General features: G+C 44.1%; 1 protein-coding gene across 2 annotated transcripts in view; it reads left to right on the forward strand.

Annotated features, from left to right (window-relative positions):
- Positions 1-3,605, forward strand: part of poll (polymerase (DNA directed), lambda) — a 32,200-nt gene extending 28,595 nt beyond the window's left edge. For both annotated transcript variants that reach the window (XM_078565017.1, XM_078565018.1), the window contains exon 8: positions 2,695-3,605. In XM_078565017.1, the coding sequence (XP_078421143.1) occupies positions 2,695-3,056 (362 nt within the window). In that variant the 3' untranslated portion in view covers positions 3,057-3,605. The remainder of the gene's footprint in view (positions 1-2,694) is intronic.
- The last annotated feature ends 14,118 nt before the right edge of the window (positions 3,606-17,723 follow it).

A 17,723-nucleotide genomic window follows, 5' to 3' on the forward strand; every position in this document is an offset into this window, starting at 1 on the left:
TCCATCTTGGATAAGACATTAAACCAATCTGTCCTCTCAGGTATACATGAAAGATCCTACTGCTACCTTATCAGAGGAGTCCAGCGAAGGTATACCTGGGCTGCTGATCAAAATTTACCCCCCAACCAACATCACTAAAACAGATTATCTGATCAATTAGTGCTAGTGGGAATGGCTGTGTGCAAATTGCCTGCTGTGTTTCTGACATTACAACTACAGTGACTACACTCCAGGATTTCCCAAAGTATTTTACAGTCAATGAAGTCCTGAGATGGAGAAAGGTGTCAAAATAATGCAAGTTTTTCTTTTAGGCATAAATTTGGAATCAGCGATAAACAGATCATCAGGGGCCCCTTGGATTTGCCAGTGATGAGCCTGAGGGGCCAGTGGGCAGTGCAGAGCTCCGCACTGACTGGGTGGTCTGCTAGCGTCTGCTGGTTGTTACGACCACTGTAATTAGTGCAGTATAAGCAATTGTCTGAGGTTGGGACTAAAATACATTGTTGGAGTAAATCATCCATAACAAACCCCTGCAGTACCTGCCCTAGGAGTGTTTGATTGGGACAATGTAGAGGGAGCTTTACTCTGTATCTAACCCCGTGCTGTAGCTGTCCTGGGAGTGTTTGATGGGGACAATGTAGAGGGAGCTTTACTCTGTATCTAACCCCGTGCTGTAGCTGTCCTGGGAGTGTTTGATAGGGACAATGTAGAGGGAGCTTTACTCTGTATCTAACCCCATGCTGTAGCTGTCCTGGGAGTGTTTGATGGGGACAGTGTAGAGGGAGCTTCACTCTATATCTAACCCCATGCTGTACCTGTCCTGGGAGTGTTTGATGGGGACAGTGTAGAGGGAGCTTTACTCTGTACCTAACCCCGTGCTGTACCCGTCCTGGGGGTGGTTGCTGGGGACAGTGTAGAGGGAGCTTTACTCTGTATCTAACCCCGTGCTGTACCTGCCCTGGGAGTGTTTGATGGGGACAGTGTAGAGGGAGCTTTACTCTGTATCTAACCCCGTGCTGTACCTGCCCTGGGAGCGTTTGATGGGGACAGTGTAGAGGGAGCTTTACTCTGTATTTAACCTTGATGTAAGCAAAAAGCAAAATACTGCGGATGCTGGAAACCTGAAACAAAAACAGAGAATGCTGGAAAAACTCAGCAGGTCTAACAGCATCTGTGGAGAGAAAGACAAGAGTTAACTTTTCGAGTCTGTATAGCTTTTCTTCAGAGCTAAAGAGAAGTAAAAATGTGATGAAATGGATGGAGCAGGTGAAGCTGGATGGAAGGTCAGCGATAGGTGGAGGCAAAGGAGAGATTGACAAAGATGTCATGAACAAAAGGACAAAGGGATGTTAATGGTGGTGAAACTGGCTAAAAGAGGTGCTGATGGTGGCATTAAGGTTAGAAAGCAGAATGTGGTAACAGCAGGACAAGGGTAAGCACTCTGGAAAGAACAACATGAGCAAGTGACAGATGGCCCTAGTGGGGGTCGGGGGAGGGGACTGTGGAGGGAAAAAGATCAAAAATAAGATAAAAGGTGGGATAAAACAATGAATAAAACTGAAAATAAATAAAAAAATAAAAATGTGGATAAAAAATAAAAATAAAAAAATAAAAATGAATGTTGAAAAAAGGGAATAAAAAAGGGGTGAGGATGGAGGAGAGAGTTCATGGTCTGAAGTTGTTGAACTCAATGTTAAGTCCGGAAGGCTGTAAAGGGCCCAAACACTCCTTTCTGGTGAAGTAGCACTTCACTTGCACTTCCCTCAATTTAGTCTACTGCATTCGCTGCCCCCAATGCGGCCTCCTCTACATTGGAGAGACCGCCTTCAGTCTTTCCGCAAGCATGACCCAGACCTTCCTGTCGCTTGCCATTTCAACCCACCACCCTGCTCTCATGCCCACATGTCCGCCCTCGGCCTGCTGCAATGTTCCAGTGAAGCCCACCACAAACTGGAAGAACAGCACCTCATCTTCCGATCAGGCACTTTACAGCCTTCCGGACTTAACATTGAGTTCAACAACTTCAGATCATGAACTCTCTCCTCCATCCCCACTCCTTTTTATCCCCTTTTTTCAATATTCATTTTTTAAAATTTTTATCCACTTATTTTTATTTATTTTCATTTTTATTCATTGTTTTATCCCTACCTTTTATCCTATTTTCGATCTAATCTTTTTCCCACCACTGTCCCCTCCCCCCACCCCACCTCCACTAGGGCCATCTGTCACTTGCTCATGTTGTTCTTTCCAGAGTGCTTACCCTTGTCCTGCTGTTACCACATTCTGCTTTCTACCTTAATGCCACCATCAGCACCTTTAGCCAGTATCCCTACCATTAACACCCCTTTGTCCTTTTGTTTGTGACATCTTTGTCAATCTCTCCTTTGCCCCCACCTATCGCTGGCCTTCAATCCAGCTTCATCTGCTCCACCCCCCTCAAATAGTATAAATCTCATCACATTTTTACTTCTCTTTAGCTCTGAAGAAGTCATACGGACTCGAAACGTTAACTCTGTCTTTCTCTCCACAGATGCTGTCAGACCTGCTGAGTTTTTCCAGCATTCTCTGTTTTTGTTTAACCTTGGTGTACTTGACTCAAGACTGTCCTGAGTAGATTTTACACAGAGATCTCTCAGTTTCACGAGCACAACATTTTTTTGACTGAAGTTTGACTTCTGAATTTTCCGTTGAAAGGGTTTCTCACCAATGACCTGGTCAGTCAGGAGGACAGTGGGAACCAGAAGAAATACCTGGGGGTTTGCCGGCTTCCAGGTCCTGGGCATCGTCACCGGCGGCTCGACATCATCGTGGTGCCATACAGTGAGTTTGCCTGCGCCCTGATGTACTTCACCGGCTCTGCACATTTTAACCGGTCCATGCGGGCATTGGCCAAGACAAAGGGCATGAGCCTATCGGAGCACTCGCTGAACTGCCATGTCCTGAGGATGGGGAGTGCCAAGATCAGCACAGGTGTGACCATCTCCACGACATCCGAGCAAGACATCTTTGAGCAGCTGGGACTGCCGTATAGGGAGCCATGTGAGAGGGACTGGTGATGTGCTGCTGCAGGATGGCAGAGGCCTTATTTGGCTGTGGCTATAAATGCGTCACCCAGTGTGGCACTGAGCCACACTTGCCAGGAACACGCAGGGTTCAATTCCTGGTCCGTGCTGAGCTTCCTGCTTTGAGTGGCTTTTAAGCATCCAAAACACAAAGTAACAGTTCGCCTTCGGTGAGCTTTACAGTCTGAAAAAAGAAAGTGGCCGATTTTTTTACAAAGAGGGCCAAAGCGTACAAACATAGGGAAGGTATGTTAAATCTGTGTAAATCACTGGGTAGGCCTCAGCTGTCTGCAGTTCTGGCCACTTTTAAGTAAAATGTCAAGGCCTTGGAGAAGGAGCAAAGGAGATTTGCTGGAGTAGTACCAGGGATGAGAGATTTGAGTTATGTTGAGATACTGGAGAAGCAGGTATTTTTCTCCTTAGAGCCAAGAAGCTTAATAGAAGAGATTTAATAGAGGTGTTCAAATCATTAGGGTTTTGGATAGAGTAAATCGATTTTTCCACTGGCTGGAGGGTTGGGTAACTAGAGGTCATAGATTTAAGGTAATTAACAAAAAACTGGAAGGGAGATGAGATATTTTACGCAATGAGCTATGATCTGTATTGATCAGTGGAAGCAGACTCAATAATAACTTCCAAAATTGCAGAGTGGAAAGAGTAGGGGAAGGCGAATTAATTGAATCAGTCTGTCGAAGAGCTGGCCAGGCACAATGGGCCAAATGGCCTCCCATGTGGTACGATTCTATGGCTCTGCTATCTGTTTCACCTCATCCGTTTTTGCCTGTTGAATCCCTCAGATCCTGAGTGACTTCCTGCCCTCGACAGTGCAGCTATCTCTACAGCACCTGCTCTGTGGACCTCACACAGTCACTGGTCAAGTCAGGCTCACCACCTCCGCTCCACACTCCCACCTCCCAAGGAGCCAACAACAACCCACTATCCCACATGCATTTGACAATTAAAAACAGGAGGAACCCATTCATCCCTTTGAAAGCTCTTCCTGCAAAAACAGGTATTATAAGCTTCTACATGCGTATAAAAAGAAAAAGAGTAGCTAAAGTGAGTATTGGTCCATTAGAAGGTGAGACTGGGGAATTAATGGGAAATGAGGAAATGGCAGAAGCTTTGAACAAGACTTTTGTATCCATCTTCAAAGTAGAAGACGCAAGAAGCGTCCCAAGAATAGTTGAAAATCAATGGGCAAAAGGGAGGGAGGAACTTAGAACGATCACTATCACTACAGAAAAAGTAATGGGAAAACTAATGGGACTTAAGGCTGGTGGGTCCCTGGGACCTGATGGTCTGCATCCTAGGTTCTTAAAAGAAGAGGAGATAGTGGATACATTTAATCGTTGACTCTTCCAAAATTTCCTAGATTCTGTAAAGGTCCCAGCGGAGTGGAAAACTGCAAATGTAACACCTCTGTTCAAGAAAGGGGGGAGACAGAAAGCAGAAAACTATAGGCCAGTTAGTCTAACATGTGTCATTGTGAAAATGCAAGAATCCATTTTTAAAGAGGTAGTAGCAGGACATTTAGAAAATCACAAAATAATCAATCCAAATCAGCATGGTTTTGTAAAAGGGAAATCGTATTTGATAGATTTATTAAAGTGAATTTAATAAACAAGGTGGATAAAGGGGAACCAGAGATGTGGTATATTTGGATAGGCTGAGGGGAGACTTGATAGAGATATTCAAGATCCTTAAGAGAACATCATGAACTAGAGGGCACAGATTCAAAATAATTGGCAAAAGGAGTAAAGGTGATGTGAGGAAATATTTTTCACCCAGAGGATGGTTGGAGTCTGGAACAAATTTCCTGAGAGCATGGTAGATGCAGGTTCGATCGAGGTATTCAAAGGGGGATTTGGATTGCTATCTGAAAAGAGCGAATGTACAAGGTTACAGGGATAAGGCAGGGGAGCGGGAACTAGGTAGAACGGTCATTCAGAAAGTCAGTGCAGACTCGATGGGTTGAATGGCCTCCTTCTGCACGGTAAAGATTCTGTGATTCTGTGAATTTCCAAATGGCATTCCATAAGGTACCACATAAAATATTACTACACAAGTTAAGAGCATAGGGTGTTGTGGGTGATATATTAGCATGGATAGAAGACTAGCTAACTAACAGGAAACAGATTGTAACTAGTCGGGATAAATGGATCATTTTCAGGTTGGCAAACTGTAACTAGTGGAGTGCCACAAGGATCAGTGTTGGGCCCTCAACTATTTACGATCTATATCAATAATTTGGATCAAGGGACCAACTGTAGTGTAGTCAAATTGCTGATGTTACCAAGATAGGTAGGAGAGCAAGTCGTGAGGAGGATACTAACTCTGCAAAGTGACATAGATAATATAAGGGGGTAATTTACTGGCATGGATTGAGGATTGGTTAACAGACAGAAAACAGAGAGTAGGGATAAATGGATCATTCTCAGAGTGGCAGGCTATGACTAGTGGGCTACCACAAGGATCAGTGATTGGGCCCCAGCTATTCACAATCTACTTCAATGATTTGGATGTGGGGACCAAATGTATATATTTCCAAGTTTGCTGATGACACAAAATTTGGTGGGAATGTGCGTTGTGAGGAGGTTGTAAAGAGGCTTCCAGCGGATTTTGACAGGCTAAGTGAGTGAGCAAGAACATGGCAGGTGGAATATAACGGAGGTGGGGGAGTGAAGGTATCCACTTTGGTAGGAAAAACAGAAATACAGAGCATTTCTTAAATAGGGAGAAATTGGAAAGTGTTGATATCCAAAGGGACCTGGGTGTCCTTGTTCATAAGTCACTGAAAGCTAACTTGCAGATGAAACAAGCAATTAGGAAGACAAATGGTGTGTTCGCATTTACTGCAATGGGATTTCAGTGCAGGAGTAAAGAAGTCTTGCTGCAGTTGAATAGACCCTTGGTGAAACTGCACCTGGAGTATTGCATGCAGTGATGGCACAGTGGTATTGTCACTGGACTAGTAATCCAGAGACCCAGGGTAATGCCCTGGGAATCCAGGTCCCAATCCTGCCATGGCAAATGGTGGAATTTGAATTTGAATAGATAACCATGGAACCATTGTCAATTGTTGTAAAAACCTATCTGGTTCACTAATGTCCTTTAGGGAAAGAAATCTGTCATCCTTACCTGGTCTGACTCCAGACCCACAGCAATGTGGTTGACTCTTAAATGCCCTCTGAAATGACCTAGCAAGCCACCAGGTTGTAACAAACTGCAACAAAGTGACAAAAAAAGAATGTAACTGGACGGACCACCCGGCTTAGACCCAGGCACCAGAAATGACACCGGCAAACTCAGCCCTGTCGACCTTGCAAAGTCCTCCTTACTAACATCTGGGGTCTAGTGCCAAAATTGGGAGAGCTGTCTCACAGACTAGTTAAGCAATAGCCTGACATAGTCATCCTCACAGAATCATACCTGACAGATAATGTCCTAGACTCCACCATCATCATCCCTGGGTATGTCCTGTCCCACTGGCAGGACAGGCCCAGCAGAGGTGGCGGGCACTGTGGTATACAGTTGGGAGGGAGTTGCCCTGGCAATCCTCATTGTCGACCCCGGACCCCATGAAATCTCATAGCATCAGGTCAAACATGGGCAAGGAAACTTCCTGCTGGTTACCACGTACCGCCCTCCCTCAGCTGATGAATCAGTGCTCCTCCATGTTGAACACCACTTGGAGGAAGCACTGAGGGTGGCAAGGGCGCAGAATGTACTCTGGGTGGGGGACTTCTTGGTCCACCACCAAGAGTGGCTCGGTAGCACCACTACTGACCAAGTCCTAAATGACATAGCTACGAGACTGGGTCTGCAGCAGGTGGTGAGGGAACCAACAAGAGGGAAAAAATTTAATTGACCTCATCCTCAACAACCTGCCTGCCGCAGATGTATCTGTCCATGATAGTATCGGTAGGAGTGACCACCGCACAGTCATTGTGGAGACGAAGTCCCACCTTCACATTGAGGATACCCTCCATCGTGTTGTGTGGCACTACCACCGTGCCAAATGGGATAGATTTCGAACAGATCTAGCAACTGAAGACTGGGCATCCATGAGGCACTGTGGGCCATCAGCAGCAGCAGAAGTGTACTCAAAATACAATCTGTAACCACATGGCCCAGCATATCCCCCACTCTACCATTGCCACCAAGCCAGGGGATCAACCCTGGTTCCATGAAGAGTGCAGGAGGGCATGCCAGGAGCAGGATCAGGCACACTGAAAAAAATGAGATGTCAACCTGGTGAAGCTATAACACAGGACTACTTGCGTGCCAAACAGCATAAGCAGCAAGTGATAGAGCTAAACGATCCCACAACTAACGGATCAGATCTAAGCTCTGCAGTCCTGCCATGTCCAGTCATGAATGGTGGTGGACAATTAAACAACTCACTGGAGGAGGAGAATCCACACATATCCCCATCCTCAATGATGGGGGAGCCCAGCACATCAGCGCAAAAGACAAGGCTGATGTCTCATCTCTGCCCTAAAAGGGTGACCCCTAATTTTAAAACAGTGCCCCCTAGTTCTGGACTCTCCCACAAGAGGAAACATCCTTTCGATGTCCACCTTGTCAAGGCCGTTCAGGATCTTGTATACTTAATCAAATCACCCCTCACTCTTCTAAACTCCAGTGGAAATGAGCCCAATGTGACCAACCTTTCCTCATAAGACAACCCACTCATTCCAGGTATCAATCTAGTAAACCTCTTTTGAACCGGCTCCAATGCATTTACATCCTTCCTTAAATAGGGAGACCAAAATGCACACAGTATTCGAGGTGCGATCTCACCAATGCCCTGTATAACTGAAGCATAACTTCCTTACTTTTATGTTCAATCCCTCTCGTAATAAAGGATAGCATCCATTATCCTTCTTAATTACATGCTGTACGTAAATGCTAACTTTTTGTGACTCATGTACTCGAACACCTAGATCCCTCTGCACCTCAGAATTATGCAACCGTCCTCCATTTAAGTCATACTCTGCTTTTTTGTTCTTCTTGCCAAAGTGAACAACTTCACATTTTCTCACATTAAACTCCATTTGCCTAATCTTTGCCCACTCACTCAACCAATCTATATCCATCTGCAACCTCATGTCCTCTTCAAAACATACTTTCCTACCTATCTTTGCGTCATCTGCAAATTTAGCTACCATGCCTTCACTCCCCTCATCTAAGTCATTGATATAAGTCGTAAAAAATTGAGGCCCCAGTACAGAGCACTGTGGGACACCACTCATCACATCCTGGCAATCAGAAAAAGACCAATTTATGCATACTCTCTGTTTTCTGCCAGTCAGCCAATCTTCTATCCATGCCAATATGTTACCCACTGCACCATGCACTTTAATTTTCCGTAATAATCTTTGATGTGGCATCTTATCAAATACCTTCTGGGAATCCAAGTACAGTACATCCCTTTATCCACTGCGCATGTTACTCCTTCAAAAAACTCCAATAAATTGGTTAAACATTTTCCTTTCACGCAACCATGTTGACTCTTCCCAATTGCCTTGAGCTCTTCTAAGTGCCCAGCTATAACCTCCTTAATGATCAATTTTAATAACTTCCCCACGACAGGCGTTAAGCTAACTGGCCTATAGTTTCCTGTTCTCTGCGTCCCTCTCTTCTTGAATAGAGGGGTTATGTTTGCTACTTTCCAATCTGATGGAACTTTTCCAGAATCTAGCGAATTTTGGAAAATTAACACCAGCACATCAACTACCTCATTAGCCACCTCTTTTAAGACCCTAGGATGTAGTCCATCAGGACCCGGAGACTTGCCAGCCTGTAGCTCCATCAATTTGCTCAGTACAGTTTACCTAATGATTTCAATTTCACCAAGTTCCTTTCTCCCGTTCACCTCCTGATTTGCAGCTTTACTGGAATGTTTTTTGTATCCTCTATAGTGAACACAAAAGCAAAATATTTGTTCATTTCTTTTGCTATTTCCTTATTGTCTACTATTAACTCCCCACTGTCACTCTCTAGAGGACCAACATTCGCTTTACTTACTCTTTTCCTTTTTAGATACCTGTAGAAACTCTTGCTATCCATTTTTACATTTCTAACTAGCTTCCTCTCATATTCTTAATTCCTTCTCCTGATTAACCTTTTATTCTCTGCCATTCTTTGTATTCTGACTAATCGTCTGTCTTGCCATCTTTGCAGAGTTGTATGCTTTTTCCTTAAGTTTGATGCTTTCCTTAACATCTCTACCTAACCATGGATGGTGGGTCCTCCCCTTAGAATTTTTCTTTATAGTAGGAATGTACTTATTCTGAATACTCTGAAATATCCACTTAAATGTCTGCTACTGCTTCTCTATTGATCTATCCTCTAGCCTAGTTTCCCAGTTTACTTCAGCCTGCTCAGCTTTCATCCCCGCATAGTTGCCCTTATTTAATTTTAAAATACTAGTCTTAGACCCACTCTTCTCCCTTTCAAACTGGATGTAAAATTCAATCATATTGTGGTCGCTGCTACCTAGGTGCCCCTTTACTCTGAGGTAATTAATTAATCCTGTCACGTTACACAATACCAAATCTAATATAATCTGCTCTCTCGTTGGTTCCAGAACATACTGCTCTAAGAAACTATCTCAAAAGCATTCTAAGAACTCCTCATCGAGGCTACTACTACCAATCTGATTTTTCCAGTTTATGCGTAGATTAAAATCACTCATGATTACAGAATCACAGAGTGCAGAAAAGGCCCTTCGGCCCATCAAGTCTGCATCAACACTTGAGAAACACCTGACCTACCTACCTAATCCCATTTACCAGCACTTGGCCCATAGCCTTGAATGTTATGACGTGCCAAGTGCTCATCCAGGTACTTTCTAAAGGATGTGAGCGAACCCGCCTCCACCACCCTCCCAGACGGCGCATTCCAGATCGTCACCACCCTCTGGGTAAAATAGTTTTTCCTCACATCCCCCCTAAACCCCCTGCCCCTCACCTTGAACTTGTGTCCCCTCAGGACTGACCCTTCAACTAAGGGGAACAGCTGCTTCCTATCCACCCTGTCCATGCCCCTCATAATCTTGTACACCTCGATCAGGTCGCCCCTCAGTCTTCTCAGCTCCGACGAAAACAACCCAAGTCTATCCAACCACTCTTCATAACTTAAATGTTTCATCCCAGGCAACATCCTGGTGAATCTCCTCTGCACCCCCTCCAGTGCAATTACTGCCATCCTTTTATCACAAGCACACGATATTTTCTCTTGTATACTTTGTCTTACACTGTAGCTACTGTTGGGGCTTGTAGACCACTCCCAGTAATGACTTTTTTCCCCTAGGATTCCTCATCTCCACCCAAACCGATTCTACATCCTGATCTCCTGAACTGAGGTCATCTCTAACTATTGCACCAATGCCCTCTTTGATTAACAGTGCTACCACTCCACCTTTACCTAGCTCCCTATTCTTCTTGAATGTCATGTACTCTTCAATATTCAGGACCCAATCTTTATCGTCCTGCAGCCACATCTCCGTAATTGCTATCAGATCATATTTATTTACTTCAATGTGCGTTATCAATTCATTTACTTTGTTGTGAATGCTACATGCATTCAGATAGAGAGCCTTCAGTTTTGTCTTTTTGTTACCTTTGTAACATCCAGTCTTGACTGTTGATGTATTCATAGGCTTTTTTCTCTCTGTCCCTTCCTGCCATTCTCTGACCTTCCTTTCTCATATTACTATTTTGCTCTCCTGCCTTGACTACACCTTAAATTGCTACCCCTACCCAAGCTCGATCCTTCACCCCTCTTGTTTAGCTTAAAGCCCTCTCCACTTCCCTAGTTATGCGATTTGCGAGGACGTTTGTCCTAGCACAGTTCAGGTGTAAACCGTCCCAACAATACAGCCCCCGCTTTCGCAGTACTGATGCCACACAAACCGGAACCCACTTCTCTCACATCAGTCTTTGAGCCACACATTCGTCTCTCTAATCTTATTTGCCCTATGCCAAATTGCATGTGGCTCTGCATTCTTAATTTGGTACCTAGCTCCTCATACTGACTTTGCAGAATCTCTTTCCTAGTTCTACCTATGTCATTGGTACCTACATGGACCACAACAGCTGGATCCTCCCCTTCCCACTGCAAGTTCCTCTCCAGCCCTGAGCAGATGTCCCGAACTCTGGCATCAGGCAGGCAACATAGCCATCTGGACTCTCACTCTTTGCTGCAGAGAACAGTGCCAATCCCCCTCACTATACTATTCCCTACTACCACTACATTCCTTTTTGCTCCCCCTGCTTGAATGGCTTCCTATACCACAGTGCCATGGCAGATCTCGCTTTCATCCACACAGGTTGAGAGCATCTCAAACCTGTTTGACAATTGCAAAGCCAGAGGCTCCTCCCCTACTGTCTGCTCAGTCCCATTACCTGCCTCACTGACAGGCACATCCTCCTGTCCCTCACTGCTGACCAAAACAGATGACCCTCTTCTAAAAGGCGTGACTGTCTTCTGGAACAAAGTATCCAGGTATTTCTCCCCTCATGTTGCGCAGTGTCTGCATTTCGGCTTCCAGATCAATAATCCTGATCCGGAATTCCTCAAGCTGTTTCCTGCAGATGTGTTTGTCATGGATTGCCTTGGCGTCCAAAAGCTCCCACATTTCACAGCTGCAACATAACACCTGTCCCGCCATTCTAACTTATGTAATTTAGTTAATTTACTTTAATTACTTTCTTCCTATGTATGCTACAATTTACTGTGTTTATTGAATGCAAGCACCACTGACAGCTAAAGGTTATATGCTTAACTACAAGGTATATGTTTTAGATGTTTGTTTAAATTACTTCATTTTTATTGCTCTTTTTTACCTTTATTGTTTGATTTTAAGTTTAAAGTTTTCAAATTTTGGTTTATTATTTTAAAGTTTTTGTTCTTTTTATTTATAGATCTACCTTAACTCGCCTGTCCTAAGCTGGTTTCTCACACACTGTCCCTTAGACTGAGCACTTACCAGCCAATCGACTTACTAGCTTCCTGTGATTTCACAGTTGCTTCTTTTCTTTTTCCCAGACGGTAGCCTCACAGCAGCTCAAATAGTGAAAGTGCGCTTCTCAGCTCCCGACTGTCTCCCGCAGGTCTGCTCCGCCTCCCAGCAAGGTACCCAAGATACCCAAACTGAAGTCCCCGCCGCTCTCCGCACCCTCTTTAAACTGAAGTCTCTCCTGCTCTCCACATCCTTTTTAAATATGTCATTTTAAACTAGCACAAAGGAAAATGGTTGTGGTTGTTGGAGGTCAGTCACCTCAGCTCCAGGACATCACTGCAGGAGTTCCTCAGGGTAGTGTCCTCAGCCCATATTTAACTGCTTCATCAATGACCTTCCTTCCATCATAAGATCGGAAGTGGGGATGTTCGCTGATGATTGCACAATGTTCAATTCGCGACTTCTCAGATACTGAAGCAGTCCATTCAGCAAGACATGGACAATATCCAGGCTTAGGCTGACAAGTGGCAAATAACATTCGCACCACATAAGTGTCAGGCAATGACCATCTCCAACAAGAGAGAATCCAACAATCACCCCTCAATGTTCAATGGCATTATTATTACTGAATCACCCACTATCAACAGCCTGGGGGGTTACCATTGACCAGAAACTGAACTAGATTAGCCATATAAATACTGTGGCTACAAGAGCAGGTCAGAGGCTAACTCACCTCCTGACTCCCCAAAGCCTGTCCACCATCTACAAGGCACAAATCAGGAGTGTGATGGAATACTCGCCACTTGCCTGGATGAGTGCAGCTCCCACAACACTCAAAATCTTGACATTGTCCAGGACAAAGCAGCCCGCTTGATTGGCATCACATCCACAAACATTCACTTCCTCCATCACCGATGCACACTAGCACCACTGTGTACCATCTACAAGGTGCACTGCAGGAATTCACCAAGGCTCCTTAGACAGCACCTTGCAAATGCAAAAACAACCACAACCATAACGATCTAGAAGGACAAGGGAAGCAGATAGATGGGAACACCACAGCTGGAAGTTCCCCTCCAAGTCACTAACCATCCTGATTTAGAAATATATCGCCGTTCCTTCACTATCGCTGGGTCAAAATCCTGGAACTCCCTCCATAACAGCACTGTGGGTGTACTTACACCACATGGACTCTAGCGGTTCAAGAAGGCAGCTCACCACCACCTTCTCAAGGGCAGTTGGGGATGGGCAATAAATGCTAGCCCAGCCAGCGAAGCCCACATCCCATGAATGAATAAAAAAGTTTTGGTCTCTTACCTAAGGAAGGATATATTGGCCATAGAGGGAGTGCAACAAAGGATAACCAGACTAATCCCTGGGATGGCGGCATTGTCCAATGAGGAGAGATTGGGAGACTGGGCCTGTATTCACTGGAGTTTAGAAGGATGAGAGGTGATCTTACAGGGCTTGACAGGGTAGATGTAGGAATGATGTTTCCCCTGGTTTGGTTGAGGGTGTCTAGAACCAGGGGTCACAGTCTCAGAATAAGAGACAGGCTAATTAGCACTGAGATGAGCAGGAATTTATTCACTCAGAGAGTGGTGAATCTTTGGAATTCTCTACCCCAGAGGGCTGTGGAGGCTCAGTCATTGAATATGTACACAACATAAACTGTTAGATTTCTAGATACTAATGACATCAAGGGATATGGGGATAGTGCGGGAAGATGATTTTGAGGTAGATGATCAGCCATGATCTAGTTAAATGGCAGAGCGAGGCCGAATGGCCTACTCCTGCTCCAATGTCCTCATAGGTTAAAATGAGCAGGCAAAAATTTGGCAGATGGGGTATAATGTGGGAAAATGTGAGGTTATCCACTTTGGCAGGAAGTATAGAAAAGCAGAGTATTATTTAAATAAGGATACTCCAGAATGCTGCGGTACAGAGGGATCTGGGTGTCTTTGTACACGAGTCACAAAAAGTTAACATGCAGGTACAGCAAGCAATTAGGAAGGCAAATGGAATATTGGCCTTTATTGAAAGGGGGATGGAGTATAAAAGTATGGAAGAATTGCTACAACTATACAGCACATTAGTGAGACCACACCTAGAGTACTGTGTACAGTTTTGGTCACCATATTAAGGAGGGATATGCTTGCACTGAAGGCAGTTCAGAGAAAATTCATTTGACTGATTCCGGGGATGAAGGGGTTGTCTTATGAGGAAAGGTTGGAGTTTAGAAGAATGAGAGTTGTTCTTATTGAAACATCTAAGATCCTGAGGAGACTTGACAGGGTGGGTGCTGGGAGGATTTTTTCTCTCGTGGGGGAATCTAGAACTGGGGGCACAGCTTACAAAGGCGGTCTCATTTAAGACGGAGATGAGGAGACATTTCTTCTCTCAAAGGATCATTAGTGTTTTGGAATTCTCTCCCACAGCGAGCAGTGGAGGCTGAGTCATTGAAAATATTCAAGGCTAAGTTAAACACATTTTTGATTGACAAGGGGTCCAGGGCTTTGAGGGACAGATAGGAAAATGGAGTTAAGGCAGATTAGATCAGTCATGATCTTATTGACTGGCAGAGCAGGCTTGAGGGGACAAATGGCCAACTCCTGTTTCTATTTCTTATGTTCCTATGAACCTGTACTGCCATTCAATTAGATCGTGGGTGATCTGTGTCTTAACTCCATTTACCCACCTTGGTATCATAACCTTGAAAATCCTTGTCCACCAAAAATCTATCAATGTCAATTTTGAAAGCTGCAAATGACCTCCAGCCTCAACAGCTTTTTGGGGGAGATTGTTCCAGATTTTTTTGTTCGATGTACTTCCTGACATCATCCCTAAACAGTCTAGCTCTAATTTTAAGGTTATGCTCCCTTTTTCAAGACTTTCCCACCAGAGGAGACCATTTCTCTCTACCTTGTCAACCCTTCTAATCATCTTAAGTACAATTAAAGTATATGAACCCCATCAATATTGAGGTGCATTTTAAGAAGTAGCCTCACTGTTCCCTTGGGGTTGAGTGGGGAAGAGCTGCATTAATGTAGATCAACTTTACCCAGAATGGCTGCTGTTCAGTCGAAGCTGAAACAAGATTTGTTGCCACCTTGTGCACAGAATAAATCATTACCATTGCAAGAGGAATGTGGGTCACTTGACAGGCATACATTTAGAAGCTAATCTTTATTTGGTGGGTGCATAACTGAAAGTCCAGGAAGGGCCTACCCCAGGTTTGTACTGGAGTTGGTTGATTTTAGCCAGGCCAGCTAACAGTCAGACACTAAGTTAGCTCTTAAGAACATTAGAAATCATATAGGATCCTTCTGATACTCTGCAGTGACCCTCTGATGGAAAGTGTGTGTGGACATTAATCAAAGGCAGCATCAGGCTCAGCTGTGATACCCTCCACAGTAGAATAACCTGCTGACAACTGCTATCCAGACTTGGGGGGAGGCTACCCATCACCTGAGTGACCCTATGACAATTGGAATCATTGTGTCAGGCAGAGAAAATAAAGGGCAAAGGGAGTGAATTGTGTTTCTCACGCATGGACTCTTCCACAATTTTAATTCTTTCCAGATCTGTGGACGAACACAGAAAAAAGTCTTCTTTTAGCAAGATTTGACGACTTAATCCATATTTATTTGCAACTCAGTGTACCTATGTGTTTGTATGTTTAATAAAGTCAGACTAATCAAGTGAATGACAGGGTAATTCCACTCCAGGCTTATGTCGATGTGATTCTGTACAGTTCTCCAGATGGCTGGACAAGGCTGTGATGTTATCAGTTTACTGACATGTCATGGAATGCAATAAATAATATTAAATCTTTGCACCACATCTGTTTGCTCTGCTCCACCAACTCCTGGACTGCACCAGGCTGAATCACCATTCCCCCTTCATATTGGTCAAACCAGATACAGACATCGGGTTTCCTTCCCTAAAGGACGTTAGTCAACTAGTTGGGTTTTATGCCAGCTTCACAGTCACTCGATTTGTTTTAAGCTTAATTCAAGTTCTTGTCAGGATTGCATCCAGTTATGCAGCCACTCCACTACTGTGCCCCTTTTAAAGGGTTAAATTCCCTCCTCCAGCAGTCTGTGATCACCCTGAAGTTGACTGACCCTCCTTAGAATGAGTTTAAACATTGTGAGGCTGATGTTTATTATCCATTGGGTAATGAACGGGTGCAACACGAGCCCCTCACAGTCACAAGGATCCGATTTTCTCTCTGTCTGGTGTTGGGACATTCCTGATGAGTTCACGGACATAATCACTCAAGTGAGAATCAGAAACCTTTGACCAAAGGGACTTGCTAATTAACACTCAGTATGAGGAGTGTTGGAAACTGCAGGAGAAGCTTCTGATTGATAACGACATGGCTACCAACTTTCTGTTGGGGGTGGTAAGTCAGACTATATATCAGTACCTGTTTTCATAAATTCTGTGTGAGGGGAGAGGAGCAGTTGCTGCAGCAAGTCACAAGCCATACACTGTAGGTTCAATCCCAGTATTGCGATCAGGACAGGAGATTAAAGTATGAATGTTGAGAGAGTAGATTCAAAAGAATGATTTCCTCAGAGGGGGAATAAAAATATAAACAGCCATAATCTTAGAAGTAAAAGCCCCACTCTAATTTTTAAAGGAAACCCTGGAACTCTCCCAAAAGGCTGGGTGAAAATTACAACTTTCAAGACTGAGATTGAAAGTTTTCTAGCCCCTTGAGTCTTTTCTGCCATGCAGTAAGACCCATAGTTGATCTGTTAGCTAACTTCATACAGCCACCTTTGCTCCATATCCTTTCAGATCTCTGGTTAACAAAAATTCAAAATTAACATAGTATCAGTCGCCATTTGTGGAAGAATTGCAAGCTGTACCACTCGTTCCACGTAGAGGTGTTTCCTAACTTCACTGTTAAAGGTGGGCCTTTCAACTGTTAGACAATGTCCCCGAGCCCTGGATTCTCTGAATGTAATACATTAGGGAATATATTAGCAATAGATAAAAAGATTAGAATACAACAGAGTAGAAGGGGGTAGTATATTAGCATTGAAAGAGGATTGGTTAGTGGACAAGCAGAGAGTAGGGTTAAATGGGCATGTTCAGGTTGACAGGCCGAGTGAAGTGCAGCAAGGATGTGTGCTGGGGCCTTATCTATTTCAAACCTATATTGATGAGTGTAATGTATCAAAGTTTGCTGATAAATTCAGAGCTGGGTAGGAATGTAAGCTGTAAGAAGTACAGAGGCTGCCAAGATAGACCGGTTAAGTTAATGGGCAACAAGGTGGCAGGTGAAACATGCTGTGGGGAAGTTTCACTTTGATAGTAATAGAAAAGCAGAACTTTTTTTAAAAGCATGAAACTTGTAACTGTTAACAGTCAGAGGGACTTGGGTATGCCCATAAATTAGTATGCAGGTGCTGCAAACAATTAGGAAGACAAGTTGCATGTTGCTCTTTATTGGAAGAGGATTGGAGTACAAGAATAAGGAAGTCCTGCTACAATTGTACAGGGTTTTGACAAGACCACACCTGGAATAGTTTACGCAGTTTTGATCTCCACATTTAAGGAAGGAGGCGGTATAGCAAAGGATTACTAGATTGGTTCCTGGGATGAGGGGGTTGGCCTAGGAGAGGCTGAGTAATTGGACCCTGGAGTTTAGAAAAATGAGGTGAACTCATTGAAAC

This window comes from Cetorhinus maximus, chromosome 20, assembly GCF_964194155.1.
Source record: "Cetorhinus maximus chromosome 20, sCetMax3.hap1.1, whole genome shotgun sequence".
Taxonomy (NCBI): domain Eukaryota; kingdom Metazoa; phylum Chordata; class Chondrichthyes; order Lamniformes; family Cetorhinidae; genus Cetorhinus; species Cetorhinus maximus.